Source organism: Garra rufa, chromosome 6 (assembly GCF_049309525.1).
Source record: "Garra rufa chromosome 6, GarRuf1.0, whole genome shotgun sequence".
Taxonomy (NCBI): domain Eukaryota; kingdom Metazoa; phylum Chordata; class Actinopteri; order Cypriniformes; family Cyprinidae; genus Garra; species Garra rufa.
The window spans coordinates 7,346,310-7,367,525 of record NC_133366.1 but is presented as its reverse complement, the minus strand read 5'-3'; the positions used below and the strand labels follow the sequence as shown (position 1 = coordinate 7,367,525).

Below are 21,216 nucleotides of genomic sequence, written 5' to 3'. Positions count from 1 at the left end.
CGTATTCTACGCCAGAGCGCGTACACATGTGACGTGCCAAACTCATGCTCATGACAGTTGGACGTGGCTGTGTATCAAAGGTAAAAAATTATATAAATACTGTTCAGTTCCTCGCGAAAACCTGCTGGACAAACAAAGTCACCTACATCTTGGATGCCCTGGGGGTAAGCAGATATCAAACTTAAATTTTTGGGTGAACTATCCCTTTAAGTCTATTCATCATTTGTAGCATTTGTGAAATACAGACAATAAATGTGTTTTTCTGCTCTTTAATGTGGCGTGAGTTCATTGTATTCGCCTCAGTTCAAATAGCATGTGAAACAATTATTATTTTTCTCTTTTCTACTAATTATAGTATGAAATAAACAGGAATTAATATCAAAAGACAGGTTAAAAAGAATCAAAACAACTTAAAACCAATGTCTTATGTAATCAATCAATCAGTGTTTGGAATGTGTCAATAAAACATCTTGCAAATATCATAACAGTTGTAACATAACCTCAGAAACGCCAACAATATAACTTTGCTAACATTGTTTTATTATTTATTATTTATTATCTGCCACAGACCTTTTTTATTTTATTTTTTATCTTTTTGGAGTAGGTGAACTTTTCAGTGATTAACTTTATTCAAGCAATATAACAGAACTGTAATCTCATCATTTTGACTTTATTCTAAAAATATGGAACTAAAACACAGCCACAGTGGCCCAAAATGTGAAAAGAAAGAAAGAAAACAAAAATATCCCTACTAATTAATTTAATTTCATTCTTTTAGCAAATTTCAGAGTGGTTGAGTCTTTTGTCTGGCAGGTCTCCCAAACTGTCTTAAACACGTGAACTAGCATCTTTTTTAGTAAATCCTTTACTGTTTATTTTATAGCAATGAATACAACTCAGAATTGTTGAGTTTTCTGTATAATTCTCTGTCCTGGATGTTTCATGTGTTTCAGGTACTTGGTATCTAATGACTTTGTGCTAAAATATTTATACTCTCATTAAGTTTGTAAACTATTAAGGTGTCTGATGGATGTATTTTGATGTAGACATTTACTTATACATAGTAACTATATTTATTTACATTCTATGAATGTAATATTTGTTTTGATGTGGATTTATTGCTTAATACTTGAACTTGTCCAGGCATGCTCTGTTGTCTTTCCACTCCGTAGCGTAAGAGGGCGTCGAAGATTTCTAGTCAAACCGTGAAAAAAGAATAAGCATAGAATGGGGATTAGCATAGCTTGAATGATATGGGCGTGGCTTTGGCCCAGTCGCTGCCTCTTATTGGTCAGGTATGAGTGTCCCAATTGTCTAATTCTTGATTGCGTGTTTTTAAATCAATTCATATTAAATGTCCCACTGATATTGTTTATAAGTATTTTTATTTTAATTTTGAGGAAAACAGGTGCATCAGTTAACCGTTTTACAATTAGAGCAGGCAATGATGCTATTACAAGAAAAAGAGTGCTTTCTTCATCATGGATATGCAGTATTCAAAGAAAAATAAAGAAATGTGTACGTGCATTCGAGTGACAGCAGCCAGTTTGGTACAGAGGAGCATCCGACCCCATTCAGCTACAAAACTGCTGCTGAAAAAGACAGTCACTTCCTGTATCGATTCTGTCCAATGTAAGACCACTTTTGTCATCCACAAGACCAGCCACACAGCCCGAGAAATAAACGCACCTTTTTCAGAACGATACCGAAGTAATGATAAACGGTCATGTGGTAAATGTTACTTTTCTCCGCGCTGATCAGACTGCACCAATTATAGCGCAATATGATTGCATCGTAACGCTTTTTTTAAAATTCATTTAATACAGATAGCTCAGGCAGTTTTTTTATATGTCTGTTTGGTATGCCAGATTCTAGTTAATAGATTAAAACGATTAGACTTTTTGGAGTGCAAATGTCTTCATTGATGCAAAAACCGTTTTGAGATTTATACGCGGATACATTAAGAATTAGACTTTGTGAGCCAGCAAAGCGCCTCCTCGAGGAAGTAACGTTAAGCGTTTGTTTAAAAAAAACCCCATATATGTTATATACCTCCCAATCTTAGAAACTCGTGTTCGTGCTAACATAAACGTAAACGCACTGACAGACAGCGACAGCAGTAAGCATTTAAGTATTGGACAGTTTACATTGACTACAAGGTGCTATCCGATCTAATGGAGTCAGAAAGTGCGGATGTGGTGCAGGTTAGTGGCTATCTCTGTTAGGTAACGTTAACACCCACCACAAATATCCACCAGTAATTTTAATCAGAGTTTTAACACATTGAACAACATTGTCAGGTCCAGTTAGTCCACCTAAACGCCAACATAAGTGGACCAAAACAATGTGGCAGTTTAACCAGTCGAAATATAGTTTAGTAGGACTTCCTGATCACACTGTACAGTGCGTGTTTAGAAATGTTCGATTCGTCAATGAATTCTGAATCGAATCTTTTCGGTGAATCAGTTTGATATGGTTAATTTAAGAAGGTTTTATTAATAAAACGCAATTTAAAGCGTTAGTACGTATCAGAATGAACATAAGTGATGAGATAAATTAGTATGTGTGATATTCTGAATCCAATTTAGAAATTGCTTCGCAAAATGATTCAGTTTCTGAGAAATCGAAACACTGTGTCTAGCGGCACCTGCTGGTCAAAACGGAATAAATTCCAAACCCAAACGTATAATTACGTGATGTTTTCATAAAAGTGATATCTCCTAAATTTAATCTAAATTAATGTAGTAGAGAAAGCACCTTTCACTAATGTACTTACTGATCACCTCTAAAGTCACCTCTAAACCAAGCAGTTTCCTGTTGGTCAACATTGCAAATTTGCATGAACAAATGAACCTGATGTGACTGCACCTTTACAGTTTTAAAATAGATATCGAATCACTATTGTGAAGCTTCACTGAAACAAACACAAAACACACTTCTAGTACATAGTACATGGTTGTGAGTGAGTTCAATGTTTACTTTTAGATGTTATGTAATAGCAAGTTCACAAGGAAACCTGTGGTATTTTAAGGTACAGTGTAACAGTAATTGCATTAATCAGGGTTAGTCTATGCACAAATACACTAGTGTTTTACTGTTGAACGATTACAAATCATTAAACTTCTGTTTATTTCAATACCCATTTTTAGCTGAACTGCACTTGACCAGAATTATACGAAGTTTGTGACATTTGATTTTTGTGAGCAGAGGCGGTTTTAAGAATCAAAGGCCTCATTCATTTACTCACAGTCAGGATTTAAACACAAAAAATATATTTTGAAGAATGTTGGTAACCAAAATGGCTGCTGGAAGTCATTGGAAAAAATACTATGGAAGTCAGTGGAATGATAGAAATTCATACAGTTTTAGAACATCCTGAGGGTGATTAAATGACAAAATCTGTCCCTTTAAAAAACACTGAATTGCACGTTGAAACATTGCACATTGTTTTATTTATTCCACAGTCATTGGGTCCTGAGGATAAACCAGCCTCTTCATCTGTGTCAGCTGATGCTGAAAATGACAGCTCAAGCCAAAACACTGAGATGACCAGTAAGGACACTTCACAGAAGGCCGGTCAGACGCAGCAACTGTGTCGCTTCTATTCTCAGGGCAGGCGATGCTATTATGGAAAAAAGTGCCGATATCTTCATCAGAGAGCTGCGGGTGCACAGAGGGATGGAGAGAATGGCCCAGCTCACAAAGAGAAAGAAGGAAATTTGGATGGTCACCCATCAGACCCAAGTGAAAACAGCCAGTCTGGTACAGAGGAGCATCGACATCCATCCAGCTACAAAACTGCTCATGTGAGGCAAGAGAGAGCCAGACGACCCTGCCGCTACTTCCTGTCTGGGTTTTGTGCAATGGAGGACCGGTGTCGCTTCTTGCATCCACAGCAGTTTCCGCCTGTGGAGGACCAGCCTCATGGCCTTAAAGAGTGGAGCAGCTTCAGGCCTTCAGCTCCAGCTCCACGACCAGCTAAAAGTCAAGAGCAGGTCAAACTGGCCGATCTCACTGAAGAGGTCTGCAAGCAACTCAGAGCCACTGAGATCGCTCAGCTCATGAAGAGATTTCCAAAAGACAAACTCATCGTGCAGGAGCGAGAAGATGGACAGCTGACCTACTACAGAGTCACGGTTGAAGCCACGGACCCTGATTGGGTAAACACTTGTTGTATGGTCCAGGGGTGTCCAAACCTGTTCCTGGAGCTCCAGTTTTTGAGTTTAGCTCTAACTGAACCATCCAGGCATTTGTGTTGGAGATGGTTGGAGCTAAACTCTACAAGGATTGGATACCCCTGGCATAGACCACAGAGTGGATTTAAGTACAAAATAGCAACCAAAGACCAACCATGTGCCAAATAGCAAAGTTCTTGTTAGTATTAATAGCAATTAGGAAGCACAAACATGTTTGCCAATCCTTAATATTAGTATCATACAGCTGATTGAGCAACACTAAATGAAAGAAGATCAAAGTAGATGTTTTATGCACCGTAATCATGTTTTCAGTTATTACTGAAGAATTTCGTGATTACTGCAGAAAATCCAGATTTGCCATCACAGGAATAAAATAAATGTTAAAATATATTCAAATAGAACTATAAAACTATAAAAGCGTGCTTCTGCCACTGAAATTTAATTGTTATTGCAAATTTTTATCTCCCAGATAAAAATCTCATCAGAATTGTGAGATACAAACTTGGAATTGTGAGAAATAAAGTCAGAATTGCGAGATAAAAGTTCTCAATTCTAACTTTTCTCACTAATGCGAGTTTGTATCACGCAATTACGTTAAAAAAGTCAGAATTGGGAGTTTATATCTCGCAGTTCTGACTTTATAACTCGCAATTGATATAATCTCACAATTCTGACTTTAATTCTCAGAATTGGGAGATTATATCAATTGCGAGTTATAAAGTCAGAACTGCGAGATATAAACTCCCAATTCTGACTTTGCAGTTTTGTATTATAAAGTCAGATTTGTGAGATATAAACTGACTTTTTTTCACAATTGCAAATTTGTATCTCACAGTTCTTATTTTCTCGCAATTCTGACTTTTTCCCTCGGGAATTGTGAAATATAAATTTATAAACTCTGAAAAATTACTGTTCTCAGAATTGCAAGTTTATACCTCACAATTCTGACTTAATAACTTGCAAATTCTGAGAAAAAGTCACAATTGCAAGATTCTGGGAAAAAAAGTCAGAATTATGAGATAACTCACAGTTTAGATTTTTTTCTAGCATTTCTGATTCTTTTCTCAGAATTGCATGATACAAACTCGCAATTCAAATGTCAAGATATATATATATATTTTTTAAATTAAAAAAGTCACAATTGCAAGATATAAACTCGCAATTCTGAGAAAAAAGTGTAAATTGTGAGCTTATATCGTAATTCTGACTTTATTTCTCAGAATTGCGACTTAATTTCTTAGAATTCTGACTTTAAAATTTGCAGTTCTGAGAAAAAAGTCAGAATTGTGAGTTTATATCATGCCATTGTGAGAAAAAAGTCAGAATTGTGAAATAAGAAGTCGCAGTTATTATTTTTTTAATTCAGTGGCGGAAACGGGATTTCATAGAAGACAGTTATTTTAAACTGTAATAATCTTTTAATAAGAGAGTGCTTTCCAAAAAAAATCTTAATCATTCCAAACTTTTGCTGGCATGCTGGATACAGTAATGCTGAATTTAAATACTGATATAGCTATGCTATACTGATAATGTCAGCTATTATGTATTTATCTTTTACTGTGACTTTTGCACCACTTTACCTATGTAAAACAAAAGTACAAAACTACATATGTGACCCTGGACCACAAAACCAGTCTTAAGTCGCTGGGGTATATTTGTAGCAATAGCCAAAAATACTTTGAATGGGTCAAAATTATTGATTTTTCTTTTATGCCAAAAATCATTAGGAAATTATGTAAAGATCATGTTCCATGAAGATTTTTTGTAAAATTCCTACTGTAAATACATCAAAATGTAATTTTTGATTAGTAATATGCATTGTTAAGAACTTAATTTGGACAACTTTAAAGGTGATTTTCTCATTATTTTGATTTTTTTGCACCCTCAGATTCCAGATTTTCAAATAGAAGTATCTCGACCAAATATTGTCCTATCCTAACAAACCATACATCAATAGAAAGCTTATTTATTGAGCTTTCATATGATGTATACATCTCAGTTTTGTAAAATTTAACCTTATGACTGGTTTTGTAGTCCAGGGTCACATATATAGATCAGAAAGCATGAACACTTTTGACAAGAACTACATTACTTCTATAGTCATCATTTTTTTCTGTTTTTGCAGCCATTTGACCTTAACGAAGTGGACATCATGGTCAGCTTTCCTGAGCGTTACCCTCAAGAGGTGTGCATTTGTAAAATGTTTCAAAATTTGGAGTTAAAACATATGCTATGTTTTTGCTAATGAAAGCTAACGTATCATAGGTTTTCACTGTGGACATCCCTGAAGATCAGGAATTGCCATCAATCATGGGGAGGTGAGAAGAACTGTTACTGGTTATTCACATGCAATGTGAATGCAAATCAGTAAGTGTATTTATTTTATGCTGTGTTAATGCAGACACGTGCAGAAGGCCTCAGAAGATTGGCTAAAGGCTAAACATGCCACCAATCAACTGATGGGGAGAGTCGAGCTGCTCTTCAGGCCGTACTTGCGCTGGCTAGACCGTAGTATGGAGAAACTTTTTACCGAGGGAGCCAGGCAGGTGAGACTTGTGCTTATCTGTGAATAAAAATCAGCTGGTCATATAAGAATAGGGGTTGACCGACATGTGTTTTTCAGGGGCCAATACGGATTATTATAGCTCGAGTAGACCGATAACCGATATTTTGAACTGATATATACAGTCAAGCCCAAAATTCTTCATACCCCTGGCAAATTCTGACTTAAAGTTACTTTTATTCAACCAGGAAGTTTTTTTTTTTTATTAGAAATGACAAACGTCTCCCAGAAGATAACAAGACGATGTACAAGAGGCATGATTGAGGAAAAAATTATTACTCATCTTTTATTTACATTTGAACAAAAAGTGGTTTGTCCAAAATTATTCATACCCTTCTCAATAATCAATAGAAAAGCCTTTATTGGCTATTACAGCAATCAAACACTTCCTTTATTTGCTGACCAGCTTTTTGCATGTCTCCACTGGTATTTTTGCCCATTCATCTTTAGCGATGAGCTCCAACTCTTTCAGGTTGGAGGGTCTCCTTGCCATCACCCTGATCTTTAGCTCCCTCCACAGATTCTCAATTGCAAAACGTTAGTGTTTTTGTCTGCCAACCATTTCTTCACCACTTTTGCTGTGTGTTTTGGGTCGTTGTCCTGCTGAAATGTCCACTGGTGCCCAAGGCCAAGTTTCTCTGCAGACTGCCTGATGTTGTTGTTGAGAATTTTGATGTATTGCTCCTTTTTCATGGTTCCGTTTACTGTGATTAGCTTCCCTGGTCCACCGGCTGAAAAACACCCCCAAAACATTAGGTTCCCACCGCCATGTTTGACAGTGGAGATGGTGTTCTTAGGGTTGAAGGCTTCTCCTTTTTTACACCAAATGAAGGCTAAATCATTGTGGCCAAACAATTCAATTTTTGTTTCATCTGACCATAAAACAGAAGACCAGAAGTCTTCTTCTTTGTCCAGATGAGCATTTGCAAGTGGTCTTTTGTGTGCCTTATCTGGAGAAGTGGTGTCCTTCTTGGTCTGCGTCAGTGGTGTGCAGTGTCTGTTGGACTGTCTGCCTTGAGATGTTGCCACAAGTAGAGCCCAGATTCAACAGGATGGCCTTGGTCGTGATCCTTGGATTCTTTTTTTTTACATCTCTCACTATCCTCCTGGCCAGCACAGGTGTCACTTTTGGCTTCCGACCGTGTCCTCTGAGATTTTTCACAGTGCGGAAGGTCTTGTATTTTTTAATAATACTTTGCACTGTAGCCAGTGGAACTTAAACATTTAGATGTGGTCTTATAGCCCTTTCCTGACTTGTGAGCAGCCACAATGCGCAGCCACAGGTCCTCAGTGAGCTCCTTTGTCTTAGCCATGACTGTCCACAAACCAACAGCAGAGAACTTCTGTTTTTCACCTGTTGAGTTGATTAAAACAGCTGTTCTCAATGAATCAGGGTAATTAGGATGCTTTAGAACAGCTTGGACTATTTGAAATGGTATAGAACTTTGGATTTTCCCATAGAATGTGACAGTTTGCAAAGGGTATGAATAATTTTGGACATGCCACTTTTTTCAAATGCTTAATGATGCTTAATGATGCACAAAAATGCTTAATATTGGTGGTGATAATCGGTCAACCCCTAGATTAGAGCATGTCCAGTTGAGAAAGTCTTTAAGGTTTGTGTAAATGGACTAGCTGTGGTATTTATCAATCTCAAATCTTTCTTCTCAGTTGAAAAAAGATGTTGACCTGGAGAGGGCTGGAATACAGTTTGTCCCCTATGAGCAACTCAAAGTCACCGTTTTCAAGAACACATCCAAGAAATCAGACACTCCTCAGCGTATAGTGTCACTCAGCATGGCTTCAGGGGAGGAGGTGGAGGAGGAAGAGCAAGATGAAGCTGCAGTGGAGGAGGAGGAAGAAGAGGATGAGATTGCTCTCGGCAGTGATGGGGAGGAAGGCGGCCAAAAGGTGGAGAACATAAAAACAAGAGAGCGACGGAGAGGCACCGAAATCAAACTGCTGGGTCTGACACTGGGAGAACAGATAGCTACTGTGGCAGCCAAACAGATCTCAGTGTCCCTGAAGTGCAACAGGTACATTTATTAAACTAAAACTAAAGCATTTCATTATGATTATTAATCATCTGGTATTTATGTCTATCTTCAATAATCCTATCGCAAATAGTGCAGACAGATTGCTTTTTTAAGACCTGTTTAGATCAAGAACAATAACTGTTACTCTGAGGTTTTAATAATTGTTTAATTCTATAAAAATAGGGTCCATACCACAGCTATTATGGCACAAAGGAACAATATCATTTGGAATCACTTTCACAACGATTTGTTCCAGCTGATGAACAATAAAAACGCTGACAGTCAGAACCCACCTGGCTTTGAAGAGTTGAGCAGTTAAGGCACCAGACTACATAACTGCAGTGTGTGCGTATAATAATATTGCCTGTTTGCGTGGACGCTTATATGGTTATCGTTGTAGATTTCTTTATAGGTATCAGTCATTAGTAGAAACAGGCCTGTTTTATTGCGTCTATAATCTGTAGAGACAAATTTAAAGGGATAGTTCAGCCAAAAATTAAAATCCTGTCATTAATTAATCACCCTCACGTTGTTCCAAACCCATGAGACTTAAGATATTTTTTGAATTTGATGAAATCCGAGAGCTTTCTGACCCTGCATAGACAGCAACACAACTGACATGTTCACAGATTGTTTTTTAAATGTTTCTAAATGCACTCGTCAATTACTGATTTTGAATTTCTGAAGTTCAATGTCAATACCAGGTCCAAATGTGGCCTCTTATTTTTTTGATGGCTGATTTATTGCAAAATGCCTTCAGGCAAGGGTTCAAATTATCTATGTGCTTCTCCTTGTAGGTGTAAAGTGGCTTCTGACCTGACCCTGAGCGGGCGTCTGCCCTGCACTGCTCAGTGTGAGACATGTCAAACAGGGATCAGTGCTGCCTTCAGACCCAGTATGCTGCACCACTACAGTGATGTTTTGGGCTATCTGGACCTTAATGCAGTTGTGCCTGTAGATCTGGTACTAAAGGACTCTGTATTCACTGTGGGTTGCCTTAACTGCAACAAGGAGGACACGATTCAGGTTTGACCAAGATTCACTAGAGATGACAATTGACATATTACATTATTATTACTTCATATAGATATATTTCATGTGCTTTTTAAAAAAAAATAAATTCATACATTTATTCAGCAAGGACACATTAAAGGATCAAAAGTGATAGTAAACACATATGTCTACATTTTTCGTTTAAAGTCTATTCATTAAGGAATCCTAAAAATTTATCAGATATTGAAGACTGCAGTAATAGCTGTTGAAAAAATTCAGCACATGAATATATTACATTTTTAAATATATATAACGTAATTGATATATATTTATAAATTTAAAGTGCTTACACAACAAAAGTCTTTTCAATATTTTTTTGAAGCACGTTTCTGCCGCCAAATAAAAAAAGGACTATTTGTTTTCTTACAGTTTCGAGTTTGCATCTCGTGATTCTGACTCTTTTTTTTCTTTTTTAAAAATGTAAGAAATAAACTTGCAATTCTGACTTTTTTCTCAGAATTGCATGATATAAACACAATTGTGAGTTATAAAGTCAGAATAGTGGGATATAAACTCATAATTGTGAGAAATATAGTTAGAATTGCAAGATAAAAACTCAGGTCTGACTTTGTTCTCGCAAATGCAAGTTTGTATCTTGCAATTCTAATGATTTTATCGCAACTGCAAGTTTATATCTCGCAATTCGGACTTTTTTTCTCAATTGCATAATATAAACTCACAATTGTGAGTTATAAAGTCAGAATACCGGGATATAAACTCGCACCTGCAAGAATTTTTTTTTCAGTCTTGCGAGATATAAACTCACAATTGTCAGTTTGTATCTCAATTCTGAAGTTTTTATCGCAATTGCGAGTTTATTTCTCACAATTCTGACTTTTTTTTTCTCAGAAATGCATGATATAAACTCACAATTGTCAGTTATAAAGTCTGAATAGTGGGATATAAACTCACAATTGCGCAAAATATAGTCAGAATTGCAAGATAAAAACGCACAATTCTGACCTTTTCTCACAAATACAAGTTTATATCTCGCATTTCTAAGGTTTTTATCACAATAGTGCATTTATATCTCATAATTCTGACTTACAGAATTTAAGTTTGTAAGTTTGAGATACAAACTTACAGTTGTGAGTTATAAAGTCCAGTTCTTGGCAGGAAAAAAGACTGATATGTTCTCAGAATTGCAAGTTTATATCTCACAGTTCTGAACAATAAATTGCATGTTAGAATTGTGAGAGATAAATATTTCACGGAATATGAAATCTTACACATGTAAAGATGACTTCTGTAAAGCATTCCATCAGTGACAACATTAAAAATAATCAACAGAATTAAATATACATTTAATTATTTACATGCTGTAACAAGAACTTTGACAGCCATACAATTTGACACTGTCAGATAAACATCTCATCACCGAAAAAAAAAAATTCTGGAGGATTTTAAAAATGGAGAAGCATTTAATATTATTGTCAATTTCTCTCTCACTTTTCTTTTCTTTTTTTTCTCTAGAATCTGGCTTACGGGCAAAACTGGGAGCAAAACTGCCAACATTGTCACACCAAGCTCAGCATTTTTATAGAGGCGACACGTTTCCATTTCATTCAGCCGGAGCCCAGAAATCAAACAGGTCTGAACCCTGTCCCATATCCTCACTGATTCTGTCCAGTTCTTGTTTCTTGAGCACTGATGTCCCAGAGTTCGTCTCGTGAAGGATTATTTACCGCCAGCCCCAGGTTTCCCAGTGAAGCTTAGCGAGGTTAAGTCTGATCAGACCTGGAAAGGGAGACCCCCTGGCACAACAAAGGTTGCTGCTAGAATTATGTGCTAGTAATGCCAGCCAGACAAAGGTCTGTGTGGGTCCTGCTGCCCCATATAGGAACGCTATACTGTAAAAAGGGACTGTTATTTGGCTTTAGATTAAAGTCTGGACTCTCTGTGGTTATTAAAAGTCCTAAAGTGTAGAGGAGATTCCTGACCCTCTCTGTAAAGTGAATTGGGTGTGAAAAGCAGCATAAACAGTCAAGCCCGAAATTATTCATACCCCTAGCAAATTCTGACTTAAAGTTACTTTTATTCAACCAGCATTTGATTTAGAAATGACACAGACGTCTCCCAGAAGATAATAAGACGATGTACAAGAGGCCTCATTGTGGAAAAAAATATTACTAATCTTTTATTTACATTTGAACAAAAAGTGGCATGTCCAAAATTATTCCTACCCTTTGCAAACTGTCACAGTCTATGGGAAAATTCAAAGTTCTATACCATTCCAAATAGTCCAAGCTGTTCTAAAGCATCCTAATTACCCTGATTCATTCAAAAACAGAAGCTCTCTGCTGTTGGTTTGTGGACAGTCATGGCTAAGACAAAGTAGCTCAGTGAGGACCTGCGGCTGCGTATTGTGGCTGCTGGTTGAATAAGTTACTTTAAGTTACTTTATAGTTAGTAATTTCGGGCTTGACTGTAAATGTAACAAATGATTATTACTTGCTGAATTTAACAGGTGCAGCAGCCCAATACCCTCGACGCTACAGAGACCCTGCAGTTCAGCAAGGGAAACCTTTACCCGATAAAGGAGCCTGCAGGCATTTCAAACAAAGTCACCGGTGGCTAAGGTAACTACCAGGAGCATTTTCTGGGTCCGTAAGAGGTTTATTTTGTAGCAGAAACCTTTGTGTACCACGACGTCCTCTTGTTTGACCTACAAAGTGCCTATATTTAGGACATCCGTCCTGTATTAACAGTCTGTCCTGTTAGGTTTCCGTGCTGTGGTCGGGCGTACCCATGTGATGTGTGCCATGATGAAGATCAGGACCATCCAATGGAGCTGGCCAACAGAATGATCTGCGGTCATTGTGCCAAAGAGCAGGTCAGTGGCAGAAACTCCATCCGGCTGACTGGATGAGGATTATTTTCACCTCAAACCCCTTTAACCCAGATACTGTGTTGAAATTAGAGGCAAATTAGACAGGTTTTTGTTTGTTTAAACCTTAGGTTTGGAAATGTTACAACACTGCGGGTGCAGCAAAAAGGATTTGACCCAAATTTTGCTGAGACAAACAAAAACACAAGACATTTGTTCTCAAAACAAGAACAAGTCAGCAACAGGTTTTGCTTTAGGATCTAGAATTTTCTTCAGACATCAAAAGATGAAACAGGTCCAAACTAGTTTACCCTTCTCAAAGCATTTAGAATCTAAAACATTTCAAATTAAAATATTTTCCTATCAAACTGAATAGAATTAAATATGAAAATAGATTTTTTTAATATCTACAGATTAGGGATGGCGAAAACTAAAAAATTTCTTGACCGACCACCGAGCCTCATTAGCCGGTTGAAACCGGTTGAAACCGGTTAACCGATTAGTTTAATATGGTACGCTATTTGAAATAACAGTCATTTCGAGCCGCGCCTGTCGCAACTCTGTCGCATCTCTCTGCCGCTCTGCCTCCCGCACACACACACACACACACACACACACACACTGCCACTCACGTCACTTTTTTAAAATCCACTACAGCGCGAAACATGAGTCCCGCAAACGCGGCGCCGAAGAGCTTGTTGTATGTAATCGTAGGACAAATGGCTCCTTAGTTTCAAATGGTTTGGGTACAAGGTGATCGCTTTGAAAATAAAGACGTTTGTTTTGGTTAGAAGCTCATTTGAAACATTGCCACGGCTCATTTAAGAAAATGACAGCTCCGAAGAGACGCCGCTTTAGTTGAGGTAGTGCTAACCATAATAAAGAAAGATGATGATCATCATCACCTTATCGGTTACCACTGAAATGTAGATGTAATGTATTTCCAAATCTAAGCCCATCTTATGCGGAATGTTGCCTAATAGACTGCAACATGATAAAACCAATGGATAAAACAGGCACCTTCAGAATGCGTAAAAGACGCACCGGCACTTTTTTTTTTAACCGACTACCGACAACTTTGACCGGTTAACGTTGATACGGTCAACCACCGGTCAAACGGTTATCGGTTAACATCCCTACTACAGATTATTTTTTAGAATCTACAGAAGATACTTACATGTTTCCCAAAAGACAAAAAGTTTTCACCCCCGGCTCTTAATGCATTGTCTTTTCTTTTAGAGCAGGGGTCTCCACACTCGGTCCTGGAGGGCCGGTGTCCCTACAGAGTTTAGCTCCAACCCTAATCAAACACACCTGAACCAGCTAATCAAGGTCTTAATAGGTATACTTGAAACTTCCAAGCAGCTGTGTTGAGGCAAGTTGGAGCTAAACTCTGCAGGACACCGGCCCTCCAGGATCAAGTTTGGTGACCCTTGTTTTAGAGCATCAGTGAGTGTTTGAACCTTCTGTAATAGTTGCATATGAGTCCCTCAGTTGTCCTCAGTGTGAAAAGATGGATCTCAAAATCATACAGTCATTGTTGGAAAGGGTTTAAATACACAAAAATGCTGCAAAGCCAAAGAATTTGTGGGACTTGAAGGACTTTTCTGAAGAACAGCAGTCAGTTTAACTGTTCAGGATAAACAAGGGCCTCATGAACAGCTTTCATTATTATTATTTTGGTAAAATAATTCACATTTTGCAGATTCTGCAAAGTGTATGTAGACTTTTGACGACTTCTTTTATTTTCTTCTTCTAGCCATACTGCAACAGTAAACCATGTATTGGTTGTGGAGGTATGATGACAAGAGGAGCCTTCACAAGTCACTGGGAAGGTGGACAGGGCTGTAGAAACAAGGCTAAGATGAGCAGGTATGTGCTGATTTTCCTATACTTTATAAACTCTGTGGCAGTGAAATATAGCATAGTATAACATTTACCTACTGCAACATGTCATATATTTTTTTGTACACTGTCATATTTATCCTTAAACTAATAGTTGCTAACAAGCCTAGAATATAGTAGGTTTAGGTTTAGGTTTATAGTAGGTTTTTTTGCACATATAAACTGTTGGGTTGAATTGGATATGATCTGATCAGACCTCATCTTTTTTTGTCTCTAAACTATATATGAACAGATTATTTTTTATTTATTATCTTAATTATCTTTACAGGAACGACCGGCAAAAATACTCCAATACAAATAAAACGGTGGCAAAGAAAAAGGTTAAAGAAAACAGTAACTAAAGACACCAGAGGATCTACTAATACAGAGATAACTAATCATGTTTACGTTAACAAATCACATTTTTAGATTTTCTTTTCACATGATTTCACAAAATTGCTTTATTTGCCATGTACAATGACTTTATAATCAAATACATATGACAAATTTTACATATATTCAGCATAAAATGTAAACTGTTTCCACTTTCTGTACATCTCCTCTCTTTTTGTTTGCTAGCAGAAAAAACATACTTAGTTTAAAACATTTTTAGTTTACGATTGCTTAAGAATGCCTGAAATGATGCTAGTCAAGAGTCATTCAGATGTCAGAAGTTTGCTAAAGGATACAATCATTATAATGTGAAATTTTACTTTCTTTTAATTAGTCACTGAATATCATCTCACTCTCTCATTTTTCATTGTCTCAAAATGCAACCAAATCAAATTATGGACACTTGTATCCAAAATGTAGTAGTGCAATACGCAAATTAACGAATGCTAAATATTTCTGTGTGTTTTCTATGATTGCAATTGAAATAAAATTATGTACAAAACTATTTTTGTTGTTATTATTATTAATAAAAAATGGGATATGCTAAATATGCATACTGCATACAGTTGTGGTCATAAGTTTACACACCCCTGAATCTGCAAAATGTTAATAATTAAAAAATATATATTAATATGACTGTAGCCAGGTTTCCATCCAAAGTTGCGAATTTAACTTGTGTGCAAAAAACATTTTAAAATAAGCACCGTTTCCATCCAATGAGTCAAAGAGAAGAAAATTGTCACTTCCTGATAAACTGACAAAAATAAAAAGTAGGAGAAAAGTAGGGGAAACCACTGAATTTAATAATATTTAGCCTCAGAGAGATTTGATGTAACACAACAAATGCGGCCATTGTTTTTGGAGGTGGTTGCCATGCTGTGCAAGATTGGTCTGCTGGTTAGTTAAGTTATCCAGTCCCATAGCATAAAGTCACATGACTTTTTTTCTTGGTGCGCATGGCAGAATTTATTCGCAAAATGCGTTTCCATTTTTCAATGATGTGAGTGAGCTATTGGTGCTACCTGTTGCTATTTTTACTTTAGAATAAAAATACTGATACAAAACCACACTGTGTGGCTTTTCTTGTAATTTTCAGTCAAAGGGCAACAAGTGAAGCGATGTAAGTCTTCACTGTTTTCCTAGCAATAGTAAGAGGTGAAAAGAATGGGAAGATGCCTATGGATTAATAAAACTTCCTAAAGACCTGCGTCTTTGTTCTTTACACTTTAGCCTTGATGCTTTTGAGGCTTTTAGTAGTCCACAGCTACTGAAAAAGCTAACCAACAGCAGAGACAAGAAATGCTAGATGCCATCCTGGCAGTACGTAAACATCGTCCTGGGGTGTTTAGAATCCTTATGGTGAAAAATCGATTGTATGGCGTTTGGTTTAAGCCTACGCTTATATTCACCACCACCTCTTCGAGTAGCTGTGGTCATCGTATCAGTATTTTATTTTCCGAATTGTGTATTCCGAGTAAAAATGGCAACAGGTAGTGGCAATAGCTCACCAAGTGCAACCATTTCACTTCATCAAAATAATAGTGCCCCAATATGTCCAAAATACATAAAACGTTGGGGATTTTTTAAAATAAAGTAAATCTTTCATGGGTTTTCAACTACATATTTCAGTAAGAGACATCATTTATGTTATACTAAGCAATACAAGTCTTAAAACCCAAGGTTTTAGAGACAAATGCATTTTTTATTGATTATTTGGTTGTACCAAAGCTACCAGCTGTAGACTTAGAAAAATGGAGAAAAATAGTCCACTCATTAACCCAGACTCGAAAGAGAGTGAGAGACTGAGCTTTTCTTCTGCGCCAGGATTTGAAGGAAGTAATCCAGCATAACTTTTGTTTACTAGCGGTCTCGTTTCATGTCTCGGAAAGGTTGGAGGGTTTTGGCCGAGGAAACCGAAAAGAAATTGCCCTAGCCTGGTTTGATAGGAGGTCCAAGTCTGGCTTAGTGGTATAAATAGGGCTGGGTTACTCCCCATTAGCATTCACTTGCCATTGCTCAATCTAGCAGCAGGATGTGGAACATCACAGAAGTTGCTCTCCAGCTCCCGACCTCCACGGCTTCAAACCGTCTCCTTCAGCCTCTGTGGGACTACATGATGTTCCGGCACTACGCCGTGGTCTCGTCTCCATTCTTCCCACTGCTGCTCGCCTTCTCCTGCTACTTCGTCTTCAGCCTACCCTTCGCCATCCTGGATGTCTTGGGAGAAAGATCTCCTCTTTTCAAATACAAGATCCAAAAGTCACGCTGTCCCACAATTGGGATGATGCTGAGGACTCTGGGAACGGCGGTGTACAATCACCTGGTGTACGTACTTCCGGCTGTTTTGATCACCAATGTGGTGATGCCTGCACCTCCACTTCCGGCAGTTGCTCCAACAGTCTGGGAACTGATCTCTGGTGCCTTGGGTGTTTTGCTCATGTTTGACACCCAGTACTTCTTCTGGCACCTGGTGCACCACAAAAACCCTCACTTGTACAGATGGGTCCATGCCATCCATCACGATTACATCTCGCCGTTCTCCTGGTCCACTCAGCACCTCAGCGCTGTGGAGTTGATGACGGTGGGCTTCTGGAGCAACATCAATCCCATTCTGCTCAAGTGCCATCCTTTAACCATATGGACTCTGAGTGTTTTCAGCATTTGGATGTCTGTGGAAGACCACATTGGTTATGACCTGCCTTATTCGCCTGGCCACCTGGTTCCTTTCGGGCTTCTTGGAGGAGCAATGGCACATGACATACATCACCAAAAACCCAGCAGCAACTTTGCACCTTTCTTTAGTCACTGGGACAGACTCTTTGGCACTGCTGTAACGGTGAAACCGACTAAGAAAACTGATAAAGTCAAGTAGACTGCTTCATTGGTTTTAAACATTTAATCTGTGTAAATATAAAGCATTTAAATTCTTGTATAAATATTGTATTTTTCTATTCTTCTTGTATTTTTGTCTACATTCTGTATGAATGAAATAAAGAACATTTTTGTATATTTTATTGTTCATTTCTTGCAGTGAAGTTTCATTTTATATATATCTGAAATTTGTTCCAATACACAGCAGCCAGAAGGTGGTAGCACATAACAACCCTCATCTTCGCATTAGTTACAGCCAATGGTCTCATATTTTACAGCTTTACAGTAGTTATGTAAAACAACATAATATCTGGTAACTAACCCGATTACTGAGCCAGGGAGGTTTAAAGAGAAAGGCATTTTCGATAGTCTCAAAGCTAGTGCTTTCCTCCAAATCACTAAGAGTTTATTACAGATTAAAAGGTCAAGTATTTCTCTACTGGATATGAACCTTGAGAGAATTTCCTTGTAAATCTCTTTGAAATGGGGATGAATAAAAAATAAGTAACACTTGTATAAGGCGTAAACACTGAAGTGCTTTAAGCTCTATTTTTGGGAAGTGGGATTTGTTTAATGTGGATTAATGTGGCACTAGATCTCAACCAAAAAAAAAAAAAAGAAAGGAAGAAAAGTTGGTCATTCCAAATCTGTGATTTCTCAAATATTGCAGGTTTACAATGACACTAATTCATTCAAGTCCTTCAAAAAGGCTGGTCGTCCACATGAGGCAAATGCATGCGAAGACAGGATAATGCAGAGACTCTGATTGGGGAATGGGTTTTACACTGCAGCTAGAATTGTTTGCAGTTTGAAGGAGGTGCATTGAAGGTTCACAGAAGCATCTAGTCTCTGTTACCCTTAATAGAAGAAGTTTGAATCAACCAGGACTCTTCCTAGAGCTGAATCAAATGATGGAGAAGGGCTTTGGTTAGGACTGGTGACAAGAACCTGATGGTCACACTAGTTGAGCTCCATGATCATATACAGTACAGACCAAAAGTTTGGACACACCTTCTCTTTCAAATGAATGAGAAGGTGTGTTTAAACTTTTGGTCTGTACTGTATATTTTTCTGTTTATTAAAGTTTTTACTCTACATTTGTGCAGTTTTCAGTGGGTTAGTGATATTTTTTAAATATATATAAATTAATAAAAAATTTGTAAAAAATTTTTTTATACAAAAACTGTTTTTATGTAAAATGTACTTTATAAAAGACTCATATTTCTAACTTTAATTCATGGGGATAACATGAATAATTTCACATGGTTTAGTGTAAGATTTTTGCCCATCTTTTGGAAAATACAGTTTTAAAAGAAAAAAAAAAACCTACAAAAAACTTTTACCAGAGCTCCACTATTTGCTATTTGACCACCTGAAAGATATTTTTTCACAAGTTTTTTCAGTTGAATTCATATCTACAGTACAGACCAAACGTTTGGGCACACCTTCTCATTCATTTGAATGAAAAGGTGTGTCCAAACGTTTGGTCTGTACTGTATGCAGATGGGAGAAACTTAAAGAAGGACAAATATCACTGCAACACTCCATTGATCTGGGCTTAATGGTGTTGTAGCAAGACTCAATCCTCTCCTCATAGAAAACACATGATAACACACTTGGAATTTGCAAAGTTCTCAGACTGTGAGAAACAAGATTCTCTGTTCTGATGAACCTCAATTTCAAGCATCATGTTTGAAAGAAAGCAGGCACTGCTCATCACCTGCAGAGTACCATTACAAAACTAATATGTGCTCAGGCTGTTTTTCAGCAGCAGGGACTGAAGGACTCATCAGAGTAGAAGAAAAGCTCAATGCACCAAAATATTGAGATAGCCTTAATGTAAACCCAGTCCAGAGCATTAAGAACCTCAGACTGGGCAGAAGGTTGACCTTCCAACAGGACAATGACCCTAAGCACACAGCAAGAGTGGCTTACAGACAACTCTGTGAATGTCCTTGAGTGACCCAGCCACAGTCTATCAGCCCCCATCCAACATGACAGAGCTTGAGAGGTGAAGAGAAGAATGGCAAAAAATTGCCAAATGCAGATGTGCAAAGCTTGTCCCATCATACCCAAAAAGACTTGAGGCTGTAAAGGTGTTTCAGGCCAAGTAATAAGTTAAGGATATGAATACTTATGCAGTGTACTTATTTCACTTTTTTATTTGTAATACATTTACAGTTGCGACAATTCCATTTTTGCTTTTTATGGTGTATAGTGTGTAGATTGATGTGGAAAAAAAGTAATTCAAAGCAGTTTAACATAAGGCAGCAATATAACAGAACATGAAAAAATGAAGGGGTATGAATACTTTCGCAAAGCACTCTATTTTGACTGTGGAGTCACATTGCCAAAAAAGACTGTGGACCGGCAATGCAAACAAGTCTAAGAGGTCATGACAGAAGTTATTGGAGTGCATGTTTCTTTAAATTATATTACACCAGATTATAATTTCACACACAAACAGCTGGCTCGATTCTCTAACAGAAGAGTCAATATGGCTCTCCAAACGTTTACATTTGCCCAGAGGCATAAACAAAAGACTTGCATGAAAAACACTTGTAGTCAGCGTCTCAATGAGTTTTATGGTTCATTTCATTAGCCTGCCCAAGTCTAAAGCATGGAAACATCTGTACGTATGCAGTGACGACTTTAATCAAATCTTACACTCATTTCAAGGTCTGTGAAGCACTGAAGACAAACATCCAGACAACAGCTGAACGCTTCCCAGCATGTTAGCTGTGACCAAGGAAAATGAAAGAGAACATAACCTCTGAATAAACTGCACTACATCACTCTAAAAGGTGATGGGTTCATAGGTGATAAGAGTTTCCTTTTATTTTATCACTGGACTAATTTAAATGGATAGTTTACCCAAAAATGAAAATTCTGTCATTAATTACTCACCCTCATGTCGACCCAAAGCTGCAAGACCGTTGTTTGTATTCACAACACAAATTAAGATATTTTTGATGAAATCCAACAGCTTTATGACCCAGCATAGACAGCAAGAGTCCTACCACGTTCAAGGTCCAGAAAGGTACCAAGAACATCAACAAAATAGTCCATGTGACATCAATGGTTCAACCGTAATTTTATACAGCTCTGCATCACCCTAGTGCCATTTTGAAGAGTACCATGACGCATGTCACATGGACTATTTTGTTAATGTTTTTGGTACTTTTCTGGACCTTGAACATGGTATGACACATTAGAAAGCTCTCGGATTTCATAAAAAATATCTTAATTTGTGTTCTGAAGATGAGCAAAGGTCTTACAGGTTTGGAATGACATGTGAGAGTGAGTAATAAATAACAAAACTTTCATTTTTGGGTGAACTATTCCTTTGAGTTCATATCAAGGATAACGCACATTAAAGAATATACAAAGACA

General features: G+C 37.5%; 2 protein-coding genes across 2 annotated transcripts; both read left to right on the top strand.

Moving 5' to 3' along the window:
- Positions 1-2,069: 2,069 nt before the first annotated feature.
- Positions 2,070-15,457, top strand: LOC141337082 (uncharacterized). The gene is made up of 12 exons (XM_073842834.1): positions 2,070-2,204; positions 3,465-4,160; positions 6,322-6,381; positions 6,462-6,514; positions 6,598-6,742; positions 8,431-8,795; positions 9,593-9,821; positions 11,322-11,439; positions 12,316-12,427; positions 12,570-12,681; positions 14,435-14,547; positions 14,849-15,457. The coding sequence occupies exons 1-12, from the start codon at positions 2,175-2,177 to the stop codon at positions 14,919-14,921; spliced, it is 2,106 nt and encodes a 701-aa protein (XP_073698935.1). The 5' UTR covers positions 2,070-2,174; the 3' UTR covers positions 14,922-15,457.
- A 1,527-nt stretch (positions 15,458-16,984) lies between these two features.
- LOC141336805 (cholesterol 25-hydroxylase-like protein 1, member 1) lies at positions 16,985-17,824 on the top strand. The gene has a single exon (XM_073842532.1). It carries the CDS (start codon positions 16,985-16,987, stop codon positions 17,822-17,824), a length of 840 nt encoding a protein of 279 aa, XP_073698633.1.
- The last annotated feature ends 3,392 nt before the right edge of the window (positions 17,825-21,216 follow it).